The 21,887-nt window shown below is 34.5% G+C and overlaps 1 protein-coding gene across 5 annotated transcripts; it reads right to left on the reverse strand.

Annotated features, from left to right (window-relative positions):
• Positions 1–139: 139 nt before the first annotated feature.
• Positions 140–21,511, reverse strand: LOC111604463 (galactosylgalactosylxylosylprotein 3-beta-glucuronosyltransferase P). 5 transcript variants are annotated; one of them, XM_030224577.1, is made up of 9 exons: positions 21,335–21,511; positions 20,445–20,748; positions 8,059–8,103; positions 7,504–7,971; positions 6,015–6,473; positions 1,688–1,874; positions 1,462–1,619; positions 702–992; positions 140–635 (listed from the first exon to the last, which is right to left on the reverse strand). In XM_030224577.1, the coding sequence occupies exons 4-9, from the start codon at positions 7,648–7,650 to the stop codon at positions 522–524; spliced, it is 1,356 nt and encodes a 451-aa protein (XP_030080437.1). In that variant the 5' UTR covers positions 7,651–7,971; positions 8,059–8,103; positions 20,445–20,748; positions 21,335–21,511; the 3' UTR covers positions 140–521. The 5 variants fall into 5 exon arrangements, with proteins under 5 accessions (XP_030080437.1, XP_030080430.1, XP_030080431.1 ...); XM_030224570.1 differs by having other exon boundaries at positions 21,311–21,511; XM_030224571.1 differs by having other exon boundaries at positions 21,293–21,511.
• Positions 21,512–21,887: the final 376 nt, after the last annotated feature.

Raw genomic sequence — 21,887 nt, forward strand, 5'->3', positions numbered from 1 at the left:
TTTCATAAAGTAATGCACTTAAATACTTTTCGCTTATCAAAAGAATTCATCGTCTTAAATTGAGTTGCGGCCTAAGCCTCGCTTCGTGTGTATTGCAAATCTGTACAATATATATATAAATATATAATAATATATATTATATAGTATTTAGCTTGAGGACATTATAAAATACAATACTAAAAGGTATTTAGTGTGTGCAGCTGTAACCAATAAAGGCCTTGGCCATATGTTCAAATATCGTATAAACTTGTGCGCTTAGAGCCTAACTAAGTTACATTAATATGTGTATGCGTCTATGTCTACTCATATTTTACAGGGTATATATACTCTGTGCAAAACTAGCGATAGTCGGTATTCATATATATAGAGAGGGACGACTCAAACACAGGATTGTACCTGTACAACTGGTTCAAAGTCGCGGACACTTTGTGAGCTCACTCGCTGCGTACACAATCGTAATCGCATATTAATACCTATCTAGGGCTAACTACTACACTTGGACAAACTGGGGGCTCCTGCTCCTACGGTCGCACCAGCAACTTCTCAATATAAGCCAAATTCGTATTTCCATAGCGCGTCACGTTGAAGGGCTGCGCGGCTGGATTCTTTTTCGTCTGCGTATGCCAGGTGAGTATCTGAGAAGATGAAATAGTGGGCGTATGTTATTTAGCCGTCTAAGGCATAGTTTGACTCGTACTTACGTCCCGGCACTCGTCTGCGAGCAGCTCAATTTCGCTATTCACCAAAGGCGCCAGGCTGCGCAGAAAGCCATCCTCCTCATAGCCGGGCTTGAAGGGCATCTTCGCATTTGGCCGTTCGAGCAGGAACTTAACGCTCACCGCAAACCCAGCCATATCGACAGGATACTTGCGTCCACCTATCCAGCCATCGTAGTAGCCATCCAGTTTGCCCCCACGTATTATGGGACTGCTGACACCGGTCTTGGTCACCAGGCCCACGGGCCACATGGACACCTTTTTGGTATAGCGCATCTGCAGTAAATTGTGCTCAAATAAGTATAAAGAATTTGCGAGGGAGGAACACTCTTGCCCAATTCATGCCAACTTCTAGTGCTTCAAAAGGCTGCGTCCATCTATCCTTCTTACCTACGCTTTCATATATATAAACAGCGCCTTTCTATGCGATTTTCAATATTAGAAAAGTTCGAATTAGCAACTTTAATTAACTTTAATCAGTGTAATGAATGCTTTCCTATGAGTCAATATGAAATATATTTCAAATAACTTATCCAATTAACTTAAAAGAAACCATTAACCATGAGGTCATAAATATCGCATAGAAAGGAAGTACTTAACTAAAAGAATGACTAGTCTCGCTGCCTCGGCCTCACCTATCAACTGCTCATGTATTCCATGATAATATTCATTATTATTATTAATGTGTCAAAGGCTATTCGAGTGCATTTAATTTGTACGTTTAGCCACGATGACCTTTACACACCTGCTCAAATATGTTAACATCGTAGGTGTTATCATCGTCGGCAAAGTACAGTACGCCCTCGGTGGCATTGGCGCGCAAATAATCGAGCCCACGATTCCTATTGGAGACACCGCGGGGCTTGGCCTTCTTAGTGTGCTTATACTGCTCGGGCATGGGCGCTGTGGAGGCGGGGTCGTTAATACGTAGCAAATGGATGCCAGGCCTTGCTGTTAGTGGCAATACTCACCGACCAGGTACTCGTAGGGCACGCCAATGCGATCCAGGGTGTGGGCGACCAAAGGGTTTGTCTTGTTCGCATCCTCAATGACCAGCCAGAGCAGGTTGAGCACATGCTTCAGTGTATAGCCGAGTCGTGTCAGCTCCGCCAGCTGTTCGGGGCGTCGATAAGTGGGCGTGATGATGTACAATGGCGGCTAAGATGGGCAAGAGTTGAGCTATTAACATAATGCCAACGAGGCTCTATACTCTATTATCTATTATTATATATAAAAGCGTATCTATCTGTGTGCCTGTCAGTGTGCGTGTGTGTGTGTGTGAGTGTTTACATGCGTAACGCGGCGTGAGCTCCCGCTTTATGAGCAATTATGCAAATTAATCCACAGGCTAGCAGTTAACTAGTTGAATAGTTGGAACTAGTTGACCGGGTTTAGCTGCGTGTTGGATAACCCGCTGTACTTTAAGCAGGCCACTCAAATGCCACACACACACACACGCACACACACAGAGAGGCAGACACACAGCTGGTGCTGTTGGTGTGCCAAATAAATATAGACGTCGCGCACTTTGCAAATTGTCCATTGTTGACACACAAAATGCATTCAAATTTATTTGCAAAAATAAACAAAGACATTCAAATAAATAAAAGGGCACTGAAGCAGAGAAAACCAATTCAAAAAAATAAAAAAAGCACAAAAAATAATAATAGAATTGCATGTAAAGTAGTTGCCACCGAGAATGTGGCACACACAATTTGCATTTGAGCAACCAGAACACACCAAGTTCATGTCCTAAGCTCTATTTCACTTGCTATTGGACGCCTTTATGGCTACTGGCATAGAATATTATGTAACTGGACCTATTGTTCAGCTAATACTATCATTAAAATCATTTATATTATTATTATTAGCTTCGGATTACTACATTATTTTGAATATCTTTATCAGTCAAATTATTATTCATTATTATGAATGGCAATATGATTAGTATTATCTTTCATTTATTGTGATTACCAATGCCATCACCATTATCATAATCATCAGTATTACCATTATCATTAGTTTTCTAATTCTATTTATAATCGTAAACATTATTACTGATAGCTGATAGTCATTCTCATTGGGGTTATCATTATCATTAGTCATTATCATTAGCATTATCATTGGTATTATCATTAGCAATAGTCATTATCATTATCATCAGTATTGTCATTATCATTAGTTTTCTAATTCTTGTATTTATAATCAAAATCATTATTACTGATTGCCATTCGTATTAGCACTATCATTAGACATTCTCATTTGTGTTACCATTATCAGTAGTCATTATGATTATTCATTATCATTAGTATTATCATTGGTATTATCATTATCATTATCATCAGTATTATCATTATCATCAGTATTGTCATTATCATTAGTCATGATAATTAATATTATCATTATTATTAGTCATTATCATTAGTATTATCATTATCATTACTCGTTAACATTCTCATTAGTATTATCATTATCATTAGTCATTATCATTGGTATTAAATTTATCAATTGCCATTAGTCATGATCATTCTCATTAGTATTTTCATTGTCATTAGTCATTATCATTATCATCAGTATTATCATTATCATGAATTTTATCATTATCATCAGTCACAATCATTGGTATTAACATTCTCATTAGTCATTGGTCATTATCATTAGTATGCTCATTCTCATTAGTCATTATCATTAAGTCATTATCATTATCATCAGTATTATCATTATCATGAATTTTATCATTATCATCAGACACTATCATTGGTATTAACATTCTCATTAGTCATTGGTCATTATCATTAGTATGCTCATTCTCATTAGTCATTATCATTAAGTCATTATCATTATCATCAGTATTATCATTATCATCAATTTTATCATTATCATCAGACACTATCATTGGTATTAACATTCTCATTAGTCATTGGTCATTATCATTAGTATGAACAATATCATTAGTCATTATCATTATCATCAGTATTATTATTATCATGAATTTTATCATTATCATCAGTCACAATCATTGGTATTAACATTCTCATTAGTCATTGGTCATTATCATTAGTATGAACATTATCATTAGTATTATCATTATCATTAGTCATTATCCTTATCACCAGTATTATCATTTTCATTAGTATCTACATATTATCATCTCTCTTACCATGACTATTTTATTTATATCTACTATATCCCAAGCTACCTGATATTGAAACAATTCTCAAAGTAATGGAGCCTGCCTTTGACATTGACTGTAGAGCATACATAGATACACATACACATACATACACATATACATGCAACTGCTAACAGCGAGAAACCCACAAATGCACGAATCTTTTTCAATTGCCTTGCATTTAGAATGCATTTTACAATCTGGATCATCATTGTGGGAGCTCTCTACACCACTACACCTCCCTACACAACGGCGCCCACCATCTAGAACTGGAACACCCATCGGCTGGGTGCCATTCAATGGCAAATTGTTGTTGTTGTTGTTGCTGTACGCGGTTTCGGCTTTCGGGTTTCAATGCGCAATGAGCAATTTACAAATTAGACTCATGCAAATTTCATAATAAGAATCTGTTTGTTTGCATATTATCTATAATTCGGTGGGCGTGCGAGTGCCATCTGATATAATATATCAACTGATTAACCTAAAAAGCCAAGCTGCTGCTGCAGTTTATAACACATGCGAGTGGTTAAACAAATAAAGCAATTTGCTTTCCCACTTTATGCACGAATGCAGCTACAAAGGTGCATTAATAGCTAGTCGGAGTCGACCACTTATGAAACGGATTATTAACTCATGCTTAACAACAATTAGACCAAAACAAACAAACGAAATGTGTGTGCTCATCAGTTGAGGACACTGCTAATGAGTTTTCTAATGTATATATGGCTACATCTACGGAAAGGACATTTGGTTAGACAGACACACGCACACAAAGACAACATCAATCAATCCATTAAGGTGGGCGTGTGCTTCTAGCTGCTTCGAGCTGCACGCACATATATTATATTCGCAAACGCAGCTGGCTGAGTAGATATAGAAGTACTTGTAGAATGTAGTATCAGCACATAATGCTCATCATTATCATCATTATAATCATGTTTGCGCTGAATGATCGATGAATTTACTTGACGCGATTGCTGCTCAACGAGAAATCATTATGAAGGAATAAAGGAGGAATTATAGTAATAACAATAATGTTATATATTAGCATTCCACTTAGCTTTCACACTTGCAAGTGAATTCATTCGACTTTCAAACAGCATCTATATAGCCTTTGCTACTTTTATTTCGCAGATTTTAAAGCTTCATAAAATATTTTTCATTTTTGTATAACGAAATTGTTAAGAAGCATTTGATATATACCTAAAAGCTATTTTCTAGAATGACTTTCCTTAAATGCTCTATTAGTCATCAGTTGTCCAAGAAACTTGCAAACTTCTTATATATTATATATGCCAAAGGAATAAACCAAGTCTACCTAACAACATAAATAGTTAATTATATTAATGTAAAATATATATCTGCACATATTAATATTTATTATTCACTATTTGCGGCCCTTTTTATCTACAAGTTTTTTAGATATTTAATAAAATTTGGATTTTTATTGAAAGTAGAAGTATTATTAAAATTCAACATTTGAAAATCGAATATTTTGCATTTAAAAGTTGAATTTTGATTGAAATATAAATTATATAACTATATTATATACACTAGATAATTTAATAGAGTTTAGTATTTCGATACCAAGACTTCCCTGAAACTAAGATGTAAACTTCGAAAGTAACGTTAACTGTTGCCACGCGCACCACTCACACTGCCCTTTGCACTGCACATGAAACGCACTTGTGCCCCGCAGTTGGGTTAACTTAAAAAAGCAATTAAGAAAATTGGAAAATAGGTAAAGTAAAGGCAAGAATGAAACAGAAACAAACAGAATGCAGACAGCTGCAGGAAATTTTACAAGTGCAAAAATTCCCATTAAAAATGAGCACAAGAAATATATATATGTATTTATACGTGTGTGTGTGTGTGTGTGTGTGTAAGTAAACTATTTACATATACCCTAGACTGAAAGACAAACATGGATGAGTAGAATACATGACGAGACTGTGCAACTCAGTTGAATGCGAAACACGAAAAAGCAGGCAAAGCTGAGCAAGGAAAACATTTTGCAAGAAATGTCTAAGGAAATGTGACTTAAAATTAATTTATTATTGAGATAGTTTATTTTATATTTGTAGTGTATTTTTGTTATAAACAGAAATGGCTAAAGGAATATTTACGGGCTCGGAGACGGCAACAAATGTTGAGCGAATTTTATGAGCGGCTTTTCCCGTTAATTTGTGGGCGTGGCTGGATTGGGCTATTGTTGTTTTTAGTTTTTCAGTTGTTGATGTTGTCGTTGTCGTTGTTGTGGTTGGTACTGTTGCAGCAACTGTTGTTGTTGTTGTTGTAGTTGTAGCGATGCTTTTGAGATTGGCGTCTGATGACAATGCCTGTGGCAATGAAACCGTCGAGTAATGAGTTGCCCCAGAGCTAGACGCGGATGCTGCTGCAGAGACTGAGGCGGAGGCAGGAGCGGAAGAGTCAGTGGTATTTGGTCCATGCACCTGTACCTGTCCATGTACCTGTATCTGTTCTACTCCCATGGTGGCATTTATGACGGAGCTATTTACCATGGGCGCCCACAAATATGAAGCGATGTATGATGATGATGATGGTAATGATGTTTTTTCTGGATGCTGCATCATCATTGACGCATATTGGATGTTAGGCATTGTGTTTAAGAACAAGAACAAAAGACACACATGAGATTGATGCTTAAATTAATGTATATTAAAATGACTTTATGTCTATAAATAAATATAAATATATATATAAATAGATTTTCCTATGGAACTACGTGAATAAATAATGAAATTATATTACACAAGTTTCCTGCTTTTTTTAATTATAGCACTAAAATTTTCTTAAAATAGTAGAAATTTCGTATATTATATTATATTCTTGCTTGCATAGCTCGTCTAAAAGTTCAGCCTAACAAAATATTTATTAAATAATTGAAAAATAATTAATACAATTTTTCTTTTCTTATTTTTATTTCATCTACAATTTTTAACTGCAGAAAGAAGCTATTAGAGAAGCAATATGCTTTGTAAATCAAAAGTAAAACAAGACAATTAACTATCAAATTTATCTTAAAATGTCGATTGGCTGAGAGAGAAGAGTTTCAAGCTATGAGTACCAAGGAAAACTCTGATTTTCAGTATTAATCTTAAATTTCTTAAATTTCTATAAATTCCGCTTTATATATATGCATAACTTATCGCTACTTCTCTATACTCTAGACATTCGAAATCATAGAAACTCATCATATCTTTACTTTTAAAATATATATTTTTTTTTGACTTTAGCTTTATCTATAGATCTATCTATATATAAGTAGAATTTTTTATTAAAAAGCATGCAATCTAGATTACCTACTTAGTGTATGGAATGGATGCAATCAAAGTGCGCATATATTTACTAAATCTAGTGGAAAGTGCATCTATATAAGTATAGTTATCTACCGGTCATTGTCGGCTTGCTTTTACTACTTAGTTTACACGAACTTGCGAGCTTGTCAAGGGCACATGGAACATGGAAAACCGATTGGTGCTGACTCTTATCAATAAAGTTATCTATAAACCTCTCTCTCCCTTTCTCATTCATCTTTCTCCATATATATAAGTATAACTTTCCATCAATTTGACAGAGAATATGGTCACTAACCTTGACGACCTCATTGCTGGCCAGCGGCGGTCGGGACATATGATATTGATAGAGCAGCATATAGATGCAGGTCGTGGCTACGAATATGGTCAGGTACATTTTGATGGATTTGCCCAGTGCCATTTTGTTGCTGAGACTTCCAGTCATTTTGGTGTGTGTTATTTAGTTCTTATTCTTCTTCTTTTTCTTGTTGTGTTGTTTATGTTGTTGTTGCTGCAGCAGCTGCTGCTGTTGTTGTTGTTCTTGTTTCTTGCGTGTGGGTTTTGTCACTTGTCTTCGGTATTTTGATTTCATTCGTTTGGTTTTGATTGCAACTTTTCAATTTTTCAATTTTCTTCTTTTGCTTTATTCACAATTTGCTTTACAAGCATTATACTCTGTATACATATAAAGTTCTTAACACCATCTGATTGCGCTACGCTATGGGCGGTTGTTTGGGGGCATGGCGAGCCGACTAAGCGGTATTATCTAGAATGCAATTGAAACAAAATTACTTTGTGTTCTTGTCTGACGTTCCATTTCCTGGAAAAAGGAATAATCCTGCTATTTACTTACATTTACTACAGGTTTTTCCATACTTTTATTTAATCTCTGGAGCAACTGCAAAGAAAGGGAAAATTGTAATTATTATTAGAGAATCAATCATAGCAAAAAAAATAAAATCATTTAAAATTAATAAGATAAATTATTTATATATATAGCAGAAAATATTAAATTCAACATTTTAATCCACAGCTGCTGAACCGATAATGCCATCAGATGATGTAATCTATAACTAACAAAACTCTCTAGAGGAACTAACCTCGAAGGATCTACTACTGTAATCATTCTAGGCTTCTTAATATGGATATAAGAACTTGATGGCCCTACTTTAGTGCTAAAATATAACATTAAAATAGAAGAGTCTACTGTTTAACATATATATGAGCAAATCTTCGAATCAAATCTTATGTCTATTCTATACATTACATTCCATACATTATATATTTCTAGTCTCAATTCAAGACAGACTCACAGCCAAATCACATCTTATGCCTTCTGTCGACCAATTTTCCCTTCCGTAATTGGAGCAAAAGCAGTATAATCTTACATGCGTTCTCAAAAAATACAAGAAATTGAATTTCGCTTCACAGTTAAGGTAAAAAAATGGCTTAATAATCAATATATCAAACGAAGTAATTATTTATTTAATTGCGCTAATTACGCTATGTAAGTTCGAAGCAGGCGGAGCAACCTGTCGCTCATTGATAAGTGAAACATATTGAACAAACAAACGTTATGTTCTCCAAAGTCTTGTACTTCCTCTAATTGATTGGCACGCGAATACAGGCAAGAGCATTTTCAAGATAAGCATTGAAATTAATAAATATATAGGAAAAAAATAAATTAAAAAATATATAAATATATATATATGTATATATATGTATATAAAAAATTAATAAATATATATTTACGAATATAGATTGCATTTTATTATTGAAGATAAAATAAAAATGTTTTTGGCGTACGCTAGATGGCGCTACAAAGCATCTGGTAGATAAGCATTTCTAAAGATAAATTTCTCTTAATATATATGTGCGTATATAATACAGCTATGTATTAAATCAATTAAAAATATACAACTTAATAATATAACCTAACATAAACATAAATATTTATTTAAAATGTAATCAATTATTTTATATAATTCATTATAGTATTCAAGGTCGCTCACAAATAAATTGTGTTAAATTATTTTGTAAGCATATTAAAGACAAAACTTTAAAAAACAGCTGCAGAGCAGCTTCATACTAAATATTAATGTTCATTACATTTTTGACTCTAATGGAACAATGGCGAGCATTTAACTAAATGCTTATCACGAGCATTAACAGCAGCTCCCAACTGGCAGCCACTTTGATTACATTATGCAATTGGCTACAACCGGGCTGCAGGGCATTTGAGGTGCCTTGGAGTGGGTTACTATATCAGTGGGTTCCATATGCGGAAGTTCAATTTGTGTTGGGCTTATATACCCTGTAAATACATGGCTGAGTGAGCTTATTAACTTGCAAGATCTTTAGATCTTTCTATGTGACACATAAATAAATAATATAAGAAAATTTAAGATAAACGTAAAAAAACTCATTCAACTTTGATAACTGAAAATATTATTAATTTATAAACATATTACATTTGAAATATTATTTATATATACCTATAATATTATATAATATCTTCACATAATATCATTAATATCTTTCCAATTCAAACCCGATTTTAGCACCTCTTTAGTAACATTTGCCTCTATTTAAGCTGTGTTTAACAACTCCCTCTTTCCTCTTTACTGTTCACTGTTTTGCTTCATGTTTTCTTTCTCGTTCATACTCCTCCAATTATGAGTGGGCGTGGCAGTTTGCTTGTTCGCGTGCTAAAGCGTTTTAAAAAGCATTTCGCCAGTTGCGCTGATATGAAAGTTCAATGGCCAATTTTAAAATTATTTTATTTTGCTGCGCTTTGCATTCCATTGGCCAAAGCTGGGCGCCGCTCTTGCATATGCTTAAAACGTGGTTCATGCGAGAGCCCTGAAGTCTTCAGACTTTAACAATGTTTTTTAGTTGAAGTCACCCTCTAACAAACTTAATAGGATGATTGACTAAATTTTCAGCTTGACAAAAGAATGAAGAAAAAACTAAATTATTTGTAAAGAATAAGAGTCTAGCTTCATAAGTTTTACAAACAACAAAACCTTTTTCGCCTACGCCTATGCAACTGCATAACATATAATAGTAAGAAAATATTGATTACATTTTGCTAATGTGTTGGATAACTTAGTAAAACGCTCTATACCAAGTATCACTAAGCAAAAAATTAACTTATGCAAGAGTTTAATTATTTAACAATTATATATATCTATATAAACATATGCTGCTGTTATTGATATATATTATTGAAAGTATCATCAATGCGAAGATCACTACGAAAATTATTTAATATCACTAAGAATATGGCTAGATCAGCTTTAGCTTGTTACCCTAATCATGCATATAGATTTTTTATAATAGAGATGTATTCTTATGACTCTTACATACAGTCGTTCACAGACTCACAGAGATATTAAATTGAATTAGCAATGGAAAATAAATATATTCCAAATCTTATTTCTTGTCCTGGCCACAATTGTTGCATTTTAATGAACAAAATGGGAAATGTGGGGGAAAATGTAAATAAAAAGCAAAAGCTTTACATGAAAATTCATTTTGCAAAACATATCGAAAACAATAAAGCTGTAAACTAAGCGAAAGGCTTTTCGGAAAAAACAATTTAGTGTCAGAACTTAACCCATTTACATGACAATTCCACAAAATTACAAAAGACACATAAAGAAGAGACAACACACAGGCACACACAAACAACAACAGAATGCGGCTAGATATTAAAATGTGGGCGTGGCTGCGGGCAGCAAAAATACCACAAGTGGGCGGAAAAGTGTCTGTCGACAATGGCAGAGCAAGAGCGAGAGCAACAGACAGACAGATAGGGAGAGAGAAAGAAAGAGCAAGAGAGAGACTAAGGGCGAGATAGAGAAAGAGAGAGGGCGAGTGTAAGAGTGAGAAAAAATACCTGAAGCAGCGTAGAACTTGCGACCCGGACGCCACTTTATAGCGGCATGCGACGTATGTCCTTGACAAGAGCGTCATAATTTCACTAAAGATGAAAATTTAACTCTTGAATATAAATTCAGAGTTGTATTCTTATAGAAACTAAATTCAAATAATTACAATTAAAATTAATAATTAAATTATTAATAATTTTACTATTCGACAAATATTTATTCTGGATTTCTTAAAACTTAGAAAAATAATAAAGTTTTTAAATATAACTTACTCTTACTTCTTACTTCTAAAGTTCCTATTTGATACTCAAATTTATATTTAATTTATATATATTTCGAAATATAAAAGTTTCCTTGTTTCAAACAATTCCCAAGACATGGCATAAAATTAAATAAACATTAATAATAACAACCAAGCTACAAAGTATGAATGGCTTCAACATTCGCCAAACTCTTGAGCTGATCATGTTTATATGATCGTAATTTTAAAGAAAATATTTTTAAATATTTACATAAAATTTAAATCTATATTCATACTGACTACTTCAGGAAGATCAAAAGTGATAAGCCGGCGGCAATGTAAGATATTTTTAAAGTGTGCTGCATTCATTTGGCTTTGCGGCAAGGACGACTTGAATAGTCCTTGCGAATTGCACTTGCAGCTCTATTACATGTAATTTACTTCACACATAATCCCGAGGACTGGCGCCCGACGAGCTTATAAAATGGCTCCACTGTGCAGCTCTGCTCAGCTGGATGACAACAATTGCGTAATATTTGTGTGTGTGGGCGGCTAGAAGAACTGAGGGAAGCGGGAGGGAGAGAGAGAAAGAGAGAGAGAGAGAGAGGGGAGACAGCACGTGCCTAGCCAGACATAAGCACAAAGAAGCCAAAAGTGAAACCGACGCATGTGAAGGAGCAAACTCTTTGCATGATTTGTGTTTGGCCTCGAACTCTGACCCGTGCCCCAAACGCCAGCCAGGCCGAAATCGCCCAGCCAAGACCCCCGTCGCTCCACGACTTGGCACAAAACTTATTGCATTTATCCGAAAATGCCGAGCGTCGCTTCCATATTTGGTCCATTTGAAAATGGCTGTAAAGTCGCTAGCGAAAATCATATTTCAAATTTAATGGATTAGCAGCAACAGCAACGAGAGAACTGAGAATTCCATGCCCCAATGAATTATAGTGTATCAAGCACATTCATATATCAACCAATACAGCAAACAGCATCTGAACGTGCTGCAAATATTTTATGGCATGTTTTTCGATTTTATGCTCAAATAGTAATCGAATCGAAATGGAACCTGTAAAAATAACGAAATATTGTGTTTCGTTTTATAGATACGCACACTAATCATGGCAATAAATTCATGTCTATAATAATATAATGAACTGACCTTCAGTGTTCCCATCTTTATCTTTCACAATTTCGTCATCTAAAATATTAGTTTTCGCGGTCAGAGCGAGCTATCTAAGAATCTAGTTGATTAATGAGTTTCACTTATGGAAATGTAATACAAAGACATTTTCTACTATATAGTTATCGAATAGTTATTTAGTGTCTCCATATCGAACCCATTTAAAGTTACTTTGTGCCTAAATGCCCAAATCACAGCCAAAGTTCATAACACTGATGAACGCAAATTAATCGGGCGAACCAAACAGCGATAAGCCATTGGCAATTAGCCTAATGCCAGCACAGTGGGCTTAATCTAGAAAGATAAAAACGATATAATCGACTTGAACTATTCAGCTGGGAGCGCACAACTTAGAGATAATCTGACAAAACAAAATTCCAATTTTACTCTAACAATAAATTGTTTATAAATATTTAATTAAATATAGACAGATGAATACTTCTCATCTTTCAGTAATAGTTTGGCAATAAATCCTAACGGATATAGTTATAGAAAGTATAAAAATTGAAACAATGACATTTCACTTAACAAAATTATCTATATCAAATCATCTCTGCATGTTGATTAAAAAATAAATTATAATTTTTTTTGGCAATTTATACAGAGGAACTGAAATGAGAGAAACCCTCATTTCTAATCAAACTTTAAATTACTATATGTATATAAAGTACTTTAATTAAAGGTCAACAACGAATTATGATTTCTACAAATAACTTCAATAATTTCAGCTCATTTATATGAACATTTGTGTCACTGTAACGAAAGGATTTTAATGATTTGTCAGCTGAACAAAGGACGACTAAAAAGCCATCATCAATCGAAGGCACGCACAACAGCACAGGACGGAAGAGTCACAAAATGTGGCCAGCTTTTGGGGGCAGTCATAATGTGGCAACTGTTGCGCCTCGTCCCGTCGCCTCCCCGCCCCCTACGCACACACAATGTGGTTGGGTGTGGCTAAAACTCGAATCGAAAGGCAAAAACTTAACGAGGCAACAATTTAAGAAAGTTGTTGAAAAATAGGTGAGAAAGTCTTTTCGGCAACATGTATTATTGCCGATAACAATTTCTACGTAGGAACATCTTTATATATATATAGATAATATACACAGATAGCTTGGCTTAAAAATGCCAAAAACAAGAAAGGGAAATACACATGACGCAATTTCAGTGCATCATTGTATTTCACTTTCTTATTTATGATATATTAGGGCCATGTTGCCAATGTATCTTATCTACCGACCATGGCAAAGACCCACAATTGCGCTAGGCCATTCTAAGACCGCAAAAAATTATTGACAGACAAATGCTTTTTGATAGCTGTGCATCAATTAGGGATTTCTTCAACCCATTAATGTTTATATAACTCACTGATTACATTATATATTAATATACTACTTATTCCTCAAACAGTCCTTAGTCTAGACATTAACTATTTCTGAGAGAACTTAGTTTAGATAAAAAAGTTGGTTTAACAAAATGAGTGTTCAGTTAATGAATTTTTTATCACAAATTTGTGAACTCATTGAAAACAACAGCAAACTATCTTCGCAATTAGTATATCTAGAAAAGAAAACGAAAAACATAGCGAGACATAAGCCTAATTATGATAAGAATGTTTCAAATTATGAATTATATATTATGTATAAGAGATATAAGTAGGATTTAGATACGTAAGACTGTAGTATATATACCGGAGTTCAAGGCAAAGTACTATTTTATGAGGTATACTATATATCTCTAGCATTTTTGTGCATATTATTTAAATAAAAAATATATACGAAATAATTATAATACTGAGATATATAATATATATACACATATTTATATGCATATATATACACACATATATATACACATATTTATATGCAGTTGTGATCTGCATAGAAAATTACTCATTACAAGATATTATATATGCATACTATATAGAGATATATGTCATATACGGGAAGTACACATAGTACGCAGACTTGTATTGAAAGGCAATTCTTTTAGATAGAGCTATATACTATAGTAGCTTGTTTGGGTTAAGTTTGCTTATATTATCAGTGTATAAATTACATATACTCATACATGCATGTTTCTATATAGCTACACAGCACAAGCTCGCCTATGAAATGAGGCTTAGAGTTTGTTTCTTTGGAATGGGTTGGGATTTTTATGCATTGTTTTGACCGATAACCATAAATATATTATGTGTTATATGTTAAGGTTTCGTTTGACTCTCAGTTGAGTTGTTTTTGGTTTTAGTTGGCATTGTAGTTGTTGCTGGCTGTCGAGCGACTCAGTTTGTATTCTATGCTTGTTCTGCATGAACAGCATAAATAGCATTTACATATCTTTATCTACATATATATATATATTATATATATAGTATTGTACAATGGAGCGGAAGTTACGATCTGATTGTGGTTTCACTCCACACACTATATATACATGTATATATACATCATATCAGCAGTAGCTCATTTTGTTGCAACTGTCAAATATTAGCAAATTACAATCGACATCGACTCTGCTTGAGAGTGAAATTTTAAGCTAGCTAAGATTGGGGATTGTATGCCGAAACCGACAGCTACAATTCGTGCAAAAAACTATATAAGGGTATACATATATATATATATATATATATATATATATATATATATATATATATATATATATATATATATATATATATATATATATATATATATAGATATGTATATAAATAATCTTAAATTGGGGGCTTTCAACTTGTTTACCAAAAAGCTTTATGTTACCGTAAAGGTGTCAAATATTTTTATACATGATTCATAGTTTCATTATACATAAGCTTTAGCACTCTTTATTACATGTCTGCCTAGAGTTACATCAGAATATTCACTATGTTATATATCTATATTCTTCCACTATGTATATTATTCTCTAACCTTCTTTTACTTAGTGAATAGAAAGAATTTTGTTAAATAGACCAACTTTATTTAGATACTCGCTTTACCATATCATATATCTTATTCCCTTAGCTAGATATTTTCTAGAATATGGATAACATTTCAGATGGATGACGAAACTCTTGTAAGCCTCTTCTATTTATGCAAAACACTTTCTAATCTTTGGCACCTTTTGCACCAATTTTCCTCCATCGAATTTTCATTGCAGTAAATGTTCAAGGACTTTTCCTGTAATTCGACTGCCAAGTTGTATTGCAACTTTCTTAGATAATCGATTTTGTGCTGCCAAAATCTTGCCTGAGATACAAATTATAAAAGAAAATTCCATTTCCTTTGGCAAGCTACAGCCAATGCTGGCCCCTACCCAAAGTACAAAAAGTGAAAAATTGTGAAAATTGGCAATTAAATTACAACAGCCAAGAAAAAACAAAACAAAAAAACATAGCAAAAGCAAGCACAGTGTGAGAGAGCGAGGTAGAACAAACAGAGACAACATTGTGAGAAATTGCAATGCGGGCAGAATTCGCCTGAGGTCTCAAAACGAGAGAAAGAGAGAGAGAGAGAGAGAGAGAGGGAGGGAGAGAAGAAGGCCCACTTGTCAGATGGCCAAGAGAAGCAAGCGGCAGCTGCATTCGAGCAGAGTCCTTGAGCTCAACTGAGAGGGAGCAAAAGAGAGAGAAAGACTGAGGGAAAGAGAGAAAGAGGCACTGGCCGCCGATGACACGAGGAAGTTGGCAGCAAGCAAGTCAAGTGATTCAGCGGTATGCGAAAGTTACAAGCAAAACAAAGGCGCAAAAAATTTGAATAGCCTCCGCTCTGCGCTGCTCATGGGCTGCATATACAGGGAGCACAATATCTGAAAATATTAGCCTAGACAACCGCAAAGCTAAATACCCTCAAGAATATGTTTTTTATCTATGTTATCTATGCGCTCTTATAATTAATATATACATATTTATATATATATACTATATATATACATATATATATTTTACTATCAAAATAATTCGAAAAAATCTTTCCCCACTAAAACTAAACTATATTTCTATATACTATATTCACTTTGCTTATAAAATATATAAATATAAAAAAAAAAGGAAATTAAAAATACTTTCTATTTAAAAAAATAAATTCGATACAGTTAGTCTCATAATATTTGTAGAGTAATCTAATCATTTGAAAAGGGAACAAAATTGAATGAAGCCTAACCTATTGAAAAATTTTTTTCGTTATCTATAGTATATACTAAATAGTCCAATAGGAATATATTCTCCAATCAGTACCAATACCAGACAAAAAATTGATACGCAATTTAAATATGTAACTGAAATATTTCTTTGTCAATTAAAATTGCCTAAAAGTTTTTATTTTGATTTAATATTATTCCTCTGCTAAAAAATGTTTTAAGAGTCTTTCATCGTTCATATCCTACCTATGTAGACACGTCATATTACTGATAGCTCAAATACCACTTCTTAGGTACATTATATGCCATGAGCATCCAATAGAAAATGCATTCAACTCGTCGCAAGGGTATACATTGACTTGCCCACACATCACATGTACTCAGCTGTAACTCAAATTGAATTTAGGTTTATTTTGTGAAAATATTGTCATTGTCTGTCCGCAATGCCAGGGCAATTGCTTGGCCTTAGTACTCGGGCCTTAGTGCTTAGTCCTGGCAGGCACGCAGTTGCCATTGCTCATTCGCATAGGCGCTCCAAATAGCTTTCGAAATGGCATTTTAAAAATTTAATTGCCAATGCGGGCCAGCAAGGAGCAGGCGGTGGAGAGAAGAAGCAGGGAAGAGTGTCTGTCCAGGGCAAATTGCAAGTCAGCTCCGGGGGTTTCTGTGTCATGTTTGTCAAATTGAGTAAAGTCCTTTTCCTGCTCGTTGTTGATATTCATGTCCAGTGCCTGCCAGGCAGTCAGCCAACCCGCCAACCAACCAGCCAACCAGCCAGCCAGCCCGTCAAAGCCATTCCATCCATTCACTTCAGCTCACGCAGCTGCCTCTGGCAGAAACGCACGGCAAGGGTCGGCAAGTCCATGAAATGACTTGCGTGCTCAAGAAGCAGACAGACAACCAACCCGGAATCTGCCCAACCGTAAACATTTTCTGCTTCACAAAAAACTAATTCTACCTACTAAGCAAAAGTTATAAACGACTTCAATTGAATGCGAGAATTTCAAAACATTTATTACGTAAAGCTAAAATCGTAAAATATTTAAAAAATATAGGAGATATACAAAACTTTAGATAACATTTGTGGAAAATACTAAATGACTTGATGCTATTATAAAGTGAAAGTATTTCTATAGTTACAATCAAAAATGTACAATGAATTTACAAAGAAAAAAACTTTTCTTTAAAATTCTATTACAATGAATAAAAATTTAAAAAATAAAAAAGTGAAATTCCTGCTCGAAATTTTATTCAAATAAATTAGTTTAAAAATATATACACATATATCAAATTCATTTTTAAAATATAATTTTAACTTTTTTTATATTTAAAAAAAAAAATAAAAAATGGTAGTTTTAATATTTTTTTAAACGTTTTCCTATTTATATAACTTCAAAAGTATTTCTAACTGATAATTTGAAACGTGTTAAAAATAAAAAAATGTTTTCAAATAAAGAAATATAATATAATCATAAAGAACAGACTTGACTCATATATAGCTATGCTATACATACGAGTCGAACGATATGTGAGCTTTTGAAAATGTTGTATTCATACATTCAGTTTTTAGTTAAATATTTAATGGTAATATATTTTTCTATTAAAAAATCCACAATATATGATGAAGTTGCAGACAAACTTTAAATCACAATCAGAATAGAGAGGAGATTTAAGCCGCTGGTATGCTTTTTTATGGCCCCCATAATATGTAAATGCCTGCTGGGGGATGGCTCAATGGGTACTTGGCCTGTTGACAGGGCTGAAATCCTTCAAAAATGTGCGTGCAAAATCTACGCGTATAAAATTTATTAACAAAGCCCCCCTGAGGTGCGCTTGAGAATGAGTGAAAGAGAGGGACGGAGACAGCATAGACAGTATGCGGAAGGCTTTTCGTCGCCCTCGAGCCCCATGGGATAGACGCAGTGCAGCTGTCAAGCGAGAGAGCGGACACCCTGTTAATGGAATTTGTGTGTGTGCGTATGTGTAAGTGTAAGTGTGTGAGTGTGAGTGTGTGAGGCCCTCTGAGTCTAGTAATTTGTGTCACGTTTTAATTTTTCACGCCGCAAAGGGCGCTTTGCAAAATATGGTAACTAACACACACATATTTACATATGTGCATATGTATTTGTGTGTGTGCGCAGGACCTCCCCTCGCTGTGATTATGACAATTAAGATTGCGTGGAGCTCATGTCTAGTTTTCGCTGTTTTTTTCTCACAAACCCCAAAAGAGTTTATTGTTTAGCTGTATTTAAAAACTTGTTTCGTGATTACTCGCAATTATTATGTTCTTTTTATATATATTTTATTTAATCCTAAAGCCGCGTTTATTATTTTATAGCTAGGTCTTGCACATATAACACGTATTCCATGGGTGTTCAAGTTGAATGATTTTATTGCAGCGAGGAAAGAATGATTTTTCGAAGCATAAGTTCTTAATTTGTAATGCAAATCTCTTTATAATTTAAAATATAGGCGGTTAAAAAAATACTCTTTTTGCGTATGTAAAAGCTTTATATGAATAAAATATAGGTATATAGCTATATACATATATGAGAATAATTCTAATAATGCAAGAGTCAGAAGTATATATAGATATATACATGCTATATATGCATCCAACCCCACTACACATAGAACATTTCGCAATGTCTTCCATTACAAGACCAGCTCAACAGCAGATTGTTTGCTTGGCTTGCCACAAAAGATAACAGCAAAAACTACATCCCAGGACATCGTTTAAGTTATTTGAGATGTTTTTCACTCAAACATGCTTGAGGCCAAAGTCCGAGTTCTGTCAACTGCCAGCTAAATGTCCATAAGATAAACTACAACAGAAACTAAACAGACGAAAATATCTGCGGGCGACTTTTCCACTTCTATTTGGCAACTGCCAAAACCGAAGCTCAAGAATTTATAACATTCAGCGAAAACACTGAACTAGTTTTTAACGTGTACTTTATGGGCTTTAAAAACAAAAAACAAGTTTAATAAAACAATAAATATATATATATTATAAGTATAAACAAATTATATAACGGAAGAGATCTCATAGAAATATACATTTTTAAATAAATACATCGTATTAAAAAAGATTAATTAAACGAAAATCATTTTTGTTTGTATGGGTTTTCAGAAATCTAGAAATAAATCTATATAATTCCCTTGTTTTAAAATTAACAAAAAACCTCTAACAGTCTCTGAACAAATAAATAAATTAGATTCGAATTACTCTCAATTTGAAATGTACCAAATACCTTTAATTGAAATATAGTTTAAATCTAATAACTGTTGTACTTTTTATTTGATTGAATATGTTATCGGTTACTCCATCAAAATTTTTCTAAAATATTAATTTTTGTGAATAATTATGTAGAATAGCAGCTAAAAAACAACTATTACATTATTATAATGATGTATTATATATCAAATATATTCAAAAACTTAAACACAAATTTTGTCCAGTGTACTTTAAAATTAGACATTCACTTAAATAGAATTGTCAATAATCTTTCGAGTTGAGCATATGTTCGATGCAGTTTTATAATTAGCATCCAGTTTCTTATGACCCGTTAAACAATTGTCGCTCCTCTATGCTTCGCTTCTGCACCCTTCCCCCACTTCCCCCACCCGCTCTCCTGTACTTCACTGCGTTCTATGTTCACGACCTGCCACCCCAATTAGCAGCTGCTTAGCTAATTTCAAGGCGGCTAAGAAACAAAACACAGCGCTAATAGACAATATATAGCACCCATAAACACATACACTGTCACACCGTAACAAGCAAACACACACATATATCCACTCACCTCCAGTGGATGGCTCCCGAAACGCGAACGTACCGCACGGCAGCGGCGACACTTTGTATGCCCTCCCTCTGTTCCATGCTCATTAGGCGACAATTCGAGGCGAACTTTCAGTTTTAATTCGCCTGATCATTTGCCGGCTGCCAAGAGGGGAGTTGCCGTTGTCGTTGCCGTTGGCGATGCAGTTGCAGTTACACTGGTATTTACCGTTACAGTTCTTTGCTGCTGTTACTATATATGTGATAATTTAATGTTTTTAACGGTTCTTTTTGCCACGTTCGGTTGGCACGAGCTTTCGTGTTGTTTGCTACATAAAAAGGAAATTCAAATAACATAAGCTATTGCTCGTGTTCTTGTTGTTGTTGTTGTTGTCGTTGCTATTGTTGCCAGAGCAACTCCAGGGCGCAAATACACGTTGCTCAGGTGTGAGCAAAATGCGCGCCCCTTTTACCCCACCTCCTCAACTAACAATGTACGCGCACACACAGCCGAAAAGTGTAAATAAAATAGTAAAAAATGTAGGGAAGTAAAACAGGATAAAAAGTAGCAGCATAAACAACAACAACAACAATAACAACAGTAGCGCAGGCCACACGCACGCGGAAGAGGAAGAAGGAAAATCGAATGAGCCGCTGAGGCAAACGGTTGTACGAAATAGTCTAGATTAGGGCAGCAAACAGAGTGAATGAGAGCGAAAGAGAGAGAAAGAGAGAGCGCGCAGAAGAGCCTGTGGCCGAGAGGCAATGTCTGCGCTGCCAATAACAAAACTTTTGCCTTGCCCTTTTGCTGTTTTGTTTGTTTCACTTTTCACAGGATGCGGCATTTCGAATTCTTATTCGATTTATGCTCACACATATTTTAATTTTTACCAGCTGCGACGCACACACACACACCACAGCAATGAATTGACAAGAGTTGTTGCTATAAAATATTTGGCTATTTTTAAGGGCAACACTCCAAACGCAGTTTGCGTTGTCCAGGCGCGCCAACAGCTAGGCAAGAACTAACTGTAGATGGGAAGCGAACGGCAACGTCAACGCGCCCGCGAAAACACCCGCACGTACTGTTATTCCAAATGCGACTGAAAGCAAGCAAAACGAAACGGAAACAAGAAACCGCTGCACGACGGAGCATTTACCCATTTACACTGCGCAGCAAAAATTTATGCATATAATTTATGATAAGAATTCCAATTGGACTTTTAAAATAAAGAAATGCAGAAAGAACTGCAATATGTAATATATTCCTGAAGTAACAGTTATATATATATATCTATATATATAGATATAGATATTAGTATGATAGCATAGATTATATTGAAATCCGTTTTCTATATGGGGGCATATGCTGTTAAAGGTTTGCATTGCACCCAGCTGTGCTTACGATAACAGACAGCTCTATCAAGCAGTGCGCTGCTTTCTGCAAAAGCAGTGCAAATTAACAGAC

This window comes from Drosophila hydei, unplaced genomic scaffold (genome assembly GCF_003285905.1).
Source record: "Drosophila hydei strain 15085-1641.00,03,60 unplaced genomic scaffold, DhydRS2 tig00000001-arrow-pilon, whole genome shotgun sequence".
Classification (NCBI taxonomy): domain Eukaryota; kingdom Metazoa; phylum Arthropoda; class Insecta; order Diptera; family Drosophilidae; genus Drosophila; species Drosophila hydei.